This window comes from Salvia splendens, chromosome 22 (assembly GCF_004379255.2).
Source record: "Salvia splendens isolate huo1 chromosome 22, SspV2, whole genome shotgun sequence".
Lineage (NCBI taxonomy): Eukaryota > Viridiplantae > Streptophyta > Magnoliopsida > Lamiales > Lamiaceae > Salvia > Salvia splendens.
In genome coordinates this window covers 17,593,609-17,602,064 of record NC_056053.1, presented here as the reverse complement: position 1 = coordinate 17,602,064, position 8,456 = coordinate 17,593,609, and the positions used below count along the sequence as shown (strand labels likewise).

At 36.9% G+C, this 8,456-nt stretch overlaps 1 protein-coding gene across 1 annotated transcript; it reads right to left on the bottom strand.

Moving 5' to 3' along the window:
- Positions 1-382: 382 nt before the first annotated feature.
- LOC121785785 (probable polygalacturonase) lies at positions 383-7,132 on the bottom strand. The gene is made up of 5 exons (XM_042184223.1): positions 6,524-7,132; positions 3,775-3,895; positions 2,178-2,426; positions 1,183-1,336; positions 383-1,072 (listed from the first exon to the last, which is right to left on the bottom strand). Exons 1-5 carry the CDS (start codon positions 6,947-6,949, stop codon positions 547-549), a joined length of 1,476 nt encoding a protein of 491 aa, XP_042040157.1. The 5' UTR covers positions 6,950-7,132; the 3' UTR covers positions 383-546.
- Positions 7,133-8,456: the final 1,324 nt, after the last annotated feature.

The following is an 8,456-nucleotide window of genomic DNA, read 5'->3' as shown; positions in this document are numbered from 1 at the left end:
ACTACTTTTGTGTTTTTGTCTCACAAAATTTTTACTTGGTAACAAAGTTTGATGTATGGTTGGAGAAGATTTCTACACCAAAACTCATTTTCAGAAACGTGACAATTATGGCTGCTCAATAATGTGATGTGCAACAGACGATGATGATATTATCATAGGTGCCACCTAGGCAACGATGATAATCATACTTTTTTCTTTCATATGATTAAGACACAAGTAGCTTACACAAATACTCCACATAAAAATGAAACTGAAATTACTATAGTTTTATTATTATACTCCCTCCGTCCCATTAAATATGCAACATTTGAAAATCTACACGAAATTTTACGTAGTGTTTTTTGTTTTAATGGGGAGAGAGTAAAATAAGAGATAGGAAGAGTGAGAAGAAAAGGTACTATCAACTAAACTATAATCAGATTAAGTAATGTATTTACAACACACAAGAATGTAAACGGCCATCACACAGAAAATGAAGATGTTCCATCTTTAAACCAGAGAGAGGGAGATGTGGATGATGAAAAATCCACAAACATGAAATGATTCTCAGAAATCATAATCAATATCTGATACATTCTGGGAGGGCGATCGTCTAACGAGGTGGCCTCCCTCGTCGTACAAATCCAGATTGTCACAAGGAGCCGGAAACACTGCCCCTACAACACGTCCCTGCACAAACGAACACTGAAAAATGTGCTTCTTTTTGTAGGTTATTCCCACGGACATGTCCCTGAAGCTCACATTTCTTAGAGGGATCTCCTTGCTACCGTGAATACGAACTGGCACGCGCACTCCTTCGCCATGCACCGAGGTGTAGCTTATGTCCTCTACCACGGGAGCTGCGTCCCTGTTGAAATCCTCGTCTGGATGTTCGTTGTAATCTGTCTTGATCACAATCCCAACACGGACGTTGTCAAACGTCAGGTTTCTGTATGTTATGTTCCTAATGTATCCTCCTCTCCCTGGAGCTGTTTTTATCCGGACGGCACGCCTTGAGTTCCACACGTGGATGTTCTCGATGGTGATGTTCGACACACCACCAGACATCTCGCTGCCTATTGATACACCAGCGCTGTCATTCACGAAAGTGTTCCATTTAGAATCAACTGATATGTACCACATGGATCTATATGAATATAGTAACAAGAATGTCAAGAAAATATTTGGACAGAATTCTCTTACCTGACCATGGAACGAATGACAAGGTTCCGAATGAGTATGTTCGTCGAAGGCCGCCCATAACTGATGCCATACTGATCCCAACCGCTTTTTATGGCAACACCGTCATCTCCAACACTAATGTAACAGTCCTCAATCACCATATCTTCACATGAATCTGCGTGTCCCATGTCAAATCAACCCACTTGACAATCAAGAAAAGTAGAAAACTGATTCTTGCATAAAGTGTTCCAGAGCAGAGATATGATTCAAAGGATAAATGCCCACAAACTTTTACTCAATTATGGTTCAGTTACATAAACTTTCAGTTGTTTGTCACAGTTGTCAATTTCCCGTCAATCAATAAGATTGTGGCTTGCTGAAATGATGTAGTCATCCAACTACACCATTAATACATTAAGCCCCTGTTCGGTTGCAACATGGAGAAGAATAGATATAATTTACTTTCCTTTCAGTAAGAGGCCCTCACATAAGCCCACATAACTAATGCAACTTAACTATTTTAATTAGACTATTCATCTAACCTTACCCCCTCCAACTAAATCAATCCTAGATAAAACTCATTTTAGCCTAACCCCCTCCTACTAAATCAATCCTAGATAAAGCTCATCCTATAAAAAAAGCTCATCTCTATTGTATCATATATTGTTATCCACCATTATTTTATATGGTTAACCGAACGGGCACTAGTTGTTTAAACCATGTAGACATTTCAATTGTCCATATTGGCATTAATTCGGGGGCAAATGACAACCGTGTGGAAAATAAGAACAATTGAAAGTTTGTGTATTTTGAGGCAAATAGTTAATATGAAAAATCAGAGTTGGTAAAAAGATCAACATTGATTATCTGTTATCTTCTGTATCAAAAATTAACCTTTAAACCTCAAACTCGCCATCATTGTCACAAATTAACAGAACTTAACAAGTTGATATATTCAATAACAATATATGGAACTCATGTCCAAATAGAAGGAAAAGTTAACGAAGTAAGCTTACCAGGATCTATGCCATCAGTATTTGGAGCTTCGAAGATGGGTGCCAAGATCGTTATATTTCTTATAGTCACATTCTTGCAGTCATATGGATGAAGTGTCCAGAAAGGAGAATCAAGTAACGTTATATTAGATATCAAAATGTCAGTGGACCACATAATCTGCACAAGAGGTCCTCGGGTATGATTAAGAAGCTTACGGCGATACTTTTTCCACCATGTTTGACCCTGGCCATTAATGGTGCCATTATGCCCTAATACAGACAACACAAGAAGATATTCAGCTTAACAGTATAATAGCTTCTACATAAACATTTGGTATAAAATAATCTATGCAGACAGAAGGAGCCACACCAGGAAGTTCAAACAGATTCAATCAAACAATATAGTAGTTCAGTTACAATATTTTCCTTTAGTTTATAATAGAGCCATAAGTAAAAGTAAAAACCGAAAGGATTGTGAACTGGGACTCCATTCTTGAGGCTTTTTCTATCAGAAGAAGATGGATGTCTATGTAGGAAACAGAAAAAAAAAGCATGGCATGTAGAAACCCAGTCTCGATGGTAAGACCATGGATGTGAATAGCTGTGCATAAATTATACATAGAAATGTAAATCGAGGCCAAAGGTTTATTGATGTAAAAAAAAGTATATATAGTAGTATGAAATAATAGGCCGACGATAATGTATTGTTTTGAATAAACAACTCAGAGTATTCTGTCAGGAAATTTCTGCAATGTCTCAAAGAAATGATGAAATCAGAAGAACTCTTCTGCCTGCCCAAGCGCTACCTGCTACTATTGATCGAAGGAAAATCCTAGACACATATTCCATTAACCAGAAGACCACTTTTATTCACTTGCACATACTAAGCTCATGAAAGAATCATATAGGCCAAATCACTGGTAACAACTATCATAGTAAAATAACAACTAAACAAAGAATTACATATCAACTTTAAAAAAATCACGGCACCGTCAAATGCACACCTTCGATGCGCGATGACAAAAACTCTATCTGTAACATTTAACTTATATTTTTACGAGAACTTCATGTACAAACATATTAGGTTAATTGCTAACAAACTCAGCAAATTGACCTGATATTGGTGCCAGATATTTTTTCATATAGTTGCATCAGTAACGTATCACTTTTTAATTTGTAGTAAAATTGACGTCTCCAGAGCGAAGACTGAAGAACTGACTTGGGCATGCTTTTTTCCATGTTGCGGGAATATTTGGTCAAAAATACAAATCGCATAGGTCATTCCTAATGATCGTGAATATCTTTTTGGCAAGTCTATTTTGATATGGTGTTAATAACAACGACCCATAAAACTTCTCTAAAACTAAAATCAAGTCAAAGTTGGTAAATATTTCAGCAATTAAGCCAACAAAAATAATTCATTTTTCATTCTTTCCAGAAATATAGAGCTTCAAATAAAAGAACCTTGTTATTCTTACATCGCTATCCATGTTCTTACTAATTACCGACGAACCAGTTCACGTAATTTCAAATTCATCAGTGGCAAGCCATATAAATATTTGTGAAACACTAAACTACGAGTCCAGAAAAAGTCACAACGAGTTTATTAAAATCAAACCTGTAATTACAACATCTCGGAGGTTTTGTCCATGGATTAAACTTCCATATCTTGGTCCTTTATGCTCTCTTCCATATCCATAAGAAGGCAGTGGAGGCATTAGAGGCCAGTAGTTCTCATCCTATCCAACATTAAGATGAAAAACAAAGAAATGAATAATGGATTTTTAACAATAACAAAAATCAAGGTTCATGTAATTCATATGTAGCAACTTTTTATGAAAACCATGTCTTATAAGCATGATGCAGCTGTTCCCAAGAGAGCAGAATGCCAAAAACAAGCACGATTCAGATACAATGCAGACCCAAAGAGTATCTCCGGTTCACTAGATGTCCTTTCTATACTATCATCTCTGGCAAGGGCATATTTTCAGCTATATTATCAGCACAGCTATATCATCTCTCACTGCATTACATGATGGTTGAATGATCAATTCTCAGTCAATCGTAGACAAAATAACTCAAGAAGAGCAAATGGGAACTTCATTTTTTTCCTTCGTGGTAATGGATATTATATTTGGTTGACTAGTAGTAAACCATTGTTACTTAGGAAGGTCAGCTGACTCCAATACCAAATTCTATAGGACTGCTAGGCATTATATATCATTCCTAGACTTTATTCCATTCACTCATGTGAGATCATGTATGCGGCAGTTGTAGATTTTTTATTTAGATACGAGAACAAAAGACTTTCCATGTGTTACTTCCACAGAAATTCATTCTCTGCATATAATAATGAAAAGATGGTGACATTTTTATTCCTTTTTTTTTATTTAGGCCTGACATAGGTGATCTTGATACTCCCTCCGTCCCACTGAAGATGACCCACTTTCCTTTTTTGATTTGTCCCAACCAAGATGACCCATTACTTAAAATGGAACCACCTTTATCTCAATTTTATTCCCTCTTCCTTACTTTACTCTCTCCACTTAACATACAAAATAAAATTGCATAAAATCCCGTGCCGCCCAAGGAAGGGTCATCTTCCTTGGGACGGAGGGAGTAGTATTTTCTCTTATGTCCATCAGGAGCTTCATGAAGGGAAGAAATGACCGATAGTATCCTCTATCTTTGGTCTGAATATTTATAAATAAGAAGATCAATTATGATCAAAAGGAAGAATATAGTGATCACTTGTTGTCATGAACTCTGTCCTGTGTGCCCACCCAACTTGTTGGTAGACAAGATTTTCCTCATCAGTCAAAAGTTGATAAAGATAAATTGTGATCACTACTGCAGCAAACCAAGGCATAATAGTAACACTTGCAGGTTGATGCATGGAAACCAGCAAGTGAAGAGAAAATCTTGAAGTTGTTGAAGGCGATATGAGTTCTTAAATCATACTCCCTCCCGTTCCAACTAAGCTGATGCATTTATTTTGGGCGCGGAGATTAAGAAATTGTGTTAAATGGGTTAAATGAAGATAAAATAAAATAGGAGAGATAAGAGAGAGTAAAGTAGGAGCCATGGAATAAAGTACGAGTAATTAGATGTCTTTTTTTGTCAAAAAAAGGAATACGACTCAACTTAGTTGGGACAGAGGGAGTACTATAAAATTGATTGACTTCTAAAACAACAAAACACACAGGAGTGACAGAGTCCAAATATTTGTGTCGGCCAATTGGTTAATATGGTAATAAAACAGCACAATTTGGAATCTTAAATCTGATCATATGACTAGGCGATAAAATGTATTTGTATCATTAGTAAATATCCTTATATCCTCATCTTAAGAGTAAGAATTGTACATGGTAGCTTTCCACCTATTGCTCATATCCTGCATGGGCTGTTAAACTTTCGAATCTTCAGTTTGCAACCATCCATCAGCAAAGTCAGGCTTTTGTTTTCAGATAGCCTTTCTGAATCTTGTTGTATAGTTTGATAGCTTGTGAAAACAATTATACCTAAACCAGGTTGCTTCAGAAACTTCAAAAGGTTTTAAGTGAACAAAATGTGTTTTACAAAATTTATTGACGATGTGATGTTGCTTTATCACTAAATAAGAAACGTGAAGAGGAAAGGCTATCTTTTTGTGTGATAGTATAGAACATATTTTGCAAACCACAGTTTCAACAGAATGCATTCTAATAAGCAGTTGGACAGTTTTAAGGGAAAATCGAATTTAAAATCACTGAATAAACAAATCAAATTCCTAGTGAAAAAGGATCTCCCTGTCTTTGTTGTACCCTATAGTAAATATTTATAGACATCCAAAGTCAAGACAGCAAAGCTTATGAATATAAGAGGAAGAGATTAATTTGATTATACCAATTCATGACAAACAGATTAATTTTTAATAACTTGTAATGTACACATTATATGCCAAGTTCTAGGCCATTATAGGAATGTGCTAAGACTACAGCCTTCCTAAATCATGTCGCGTCTAAGTAAATCGCTGTATTAAGTAACTCAAGGCAGAATGATCTTGGTTAAGGAAGTGTACATAATCAAATTGTGAGCATCAATCTGTCAATAATTTCAGCTGATTGTAGATAAAATTGGGGGAAAACGCATTCATGTAAGCATTATAACCCTATAAACTAACTATAATCCCAAATAATTAACAGTAAAAAGGAATTCATAATGTAAAAGATGGAAATCGACGAAATGGCAAAAACAAATTCAGCTAATAGCAGAAATGCATTAATGGTAACCCTAGAAACTAACTATTACTCCAACTAATGAACAGAATAAAAGGAATTCACAATCTCAAACATGGAAACTGGAGAGAAATCGAAGGAATCACTCACATCAATTCCAAGGATAACAGCACCTTCAGCGAGAAACAGCGTCATATGACTGGTGAGATTGAAAGGCGCCGTGAGCCAGTTCCCCGGCGGCACATTGAGCTGTCCCCCGCCGCTTCTCCCGAGCTTGGAGATCGCCATCACCGCCCCTTCAAACGCCGCCGTATTGAGCGTCAGGCCATCCCCCACCCCTCCGAAGTCGGTCAAGTTGTAGACGGCAGGGCGGAGCCTGGGGAGCTCGCGCGAAAGTGCATACGGGCGGCGGAAATTGAAGACGGCGGCGGCGGCGGGCGCCGTGTCGCGCTGCCAGTAGAAGAGGGTGAAGAAGAAGAGGATCCAGAAGACGGTGAGGGAGGTCTTGTGAGTGGAGAGGAAGGTGACGGCGGAGGGAATCCAGGAGCGGTGGGGGTGTGCGGCGGTTTCCAGCATTGGAATGTTTGGGGAATGGTGGTTGGAGGGCGGAGCTATGCATATGAGCGGAAAGTGGTTGGGTTTAGCGGCAGGGGATGGTGGAGAATGGCGATCAATCACAAATCATGTGTGATGTGTGAGGGAGACGTAGGAGGATGAGTACATTCAAAGGGAAGCTATTTCATTTCATTAATTGGTTAGTTGCATTTGCATACTTATATATTTATATGCACACTCGTCTCTTTCATCTCTACCGACTCTAGATCTGTCAATCAGAGTTTCCCGCACAATATACAAGTAGGAGTATAATATACTATCATCTGCCTTCCGTTTTTTCATTTTAGTCCGTCCGTGAATAAGAGTATCGGTTCACTTTTACTAAAAATAGTAATAGGATCTCATATTCTACCTACTCATTACACTCACATTTCATTTAAAACTAATATATACAAGTGAGATCTATATTAATTTTTTTTCACCCACTTTTTTCTTAATATTTCTTAAAACTAGTGTCGCAAAGAAATGAGACTCCTAATAGCGGACAGATGGAGTAAAAATGTTCGTTTATGTCAATATAAATATTACTCCATTCGTCTTTAAAATTTTGTCACATTACATTTTCTGTTATTCGTTTTGGAAAAAAGATAACAAATAATTAAAATGAAGAGAATAATGTAAATAAGAGTAAACTAAAAATAAATAAAAATATTACTCCCTCATTTCCATAATAAATGTTACATTTTCCGTTTTAGATTATCCCACAAAAGATGTCACGTTTCTTTTTTGGAAAAAGCTATCTCTAACACTAATATAAATATATTATTTTCTCTCTCCACCTAACATATATAATAACATCTTCTAAAATCTCGTGTCATTCTCTAAGTGTGTCATCTATTATGGGACGAAGAGAGTACTATCATTTTTCCAAATGGCCTATTTCCTCTGTGTTAACCCCAAATGGACTATTTCTATTGGACGGAGGGAGTATTTGTTACTCCCGCCGGGTTACTCCATCCGTCCCGGCTAAGATGACATATTCTTTGACTGGCACGGGATTTTAGGAGTTATTGGTTAATTAGTTTAATTGGAAAGAGAAAAGACGTGTGTAAGTACTAAATTAGAGAGAGAAATAAAGATGAATATTTTAAGGGCATCCACTATAAGGCTAAGGCGGACACTTCCAATAGCCCCGCCATTTTTTTGTCCACAGCCCCAATTTATTTGTCCGCGCCCACAAAAAAAAGTGTCCGCGGCTATAGTGAACACTTTTTTTAGCCACTTTTCATTTTATTTCATTTTTCATTTATTTTAATTCAATTCTAATTAAAATTATCGGATCATACGTAATTAGAAAAAAAAAACGGCTATAGTTAAATAAATTAGAGAATTTATTTAACGCATCCTCCTCGTCGGTTTGGTTCTGCACCTCTTGAATCAAAGAATTCCACGCGTCATTCCACAAATCGTCCATTTTTAATACCAATTGAATCCATAAATTTTAGTGAGAGAAAGTATGAGTGAAGAG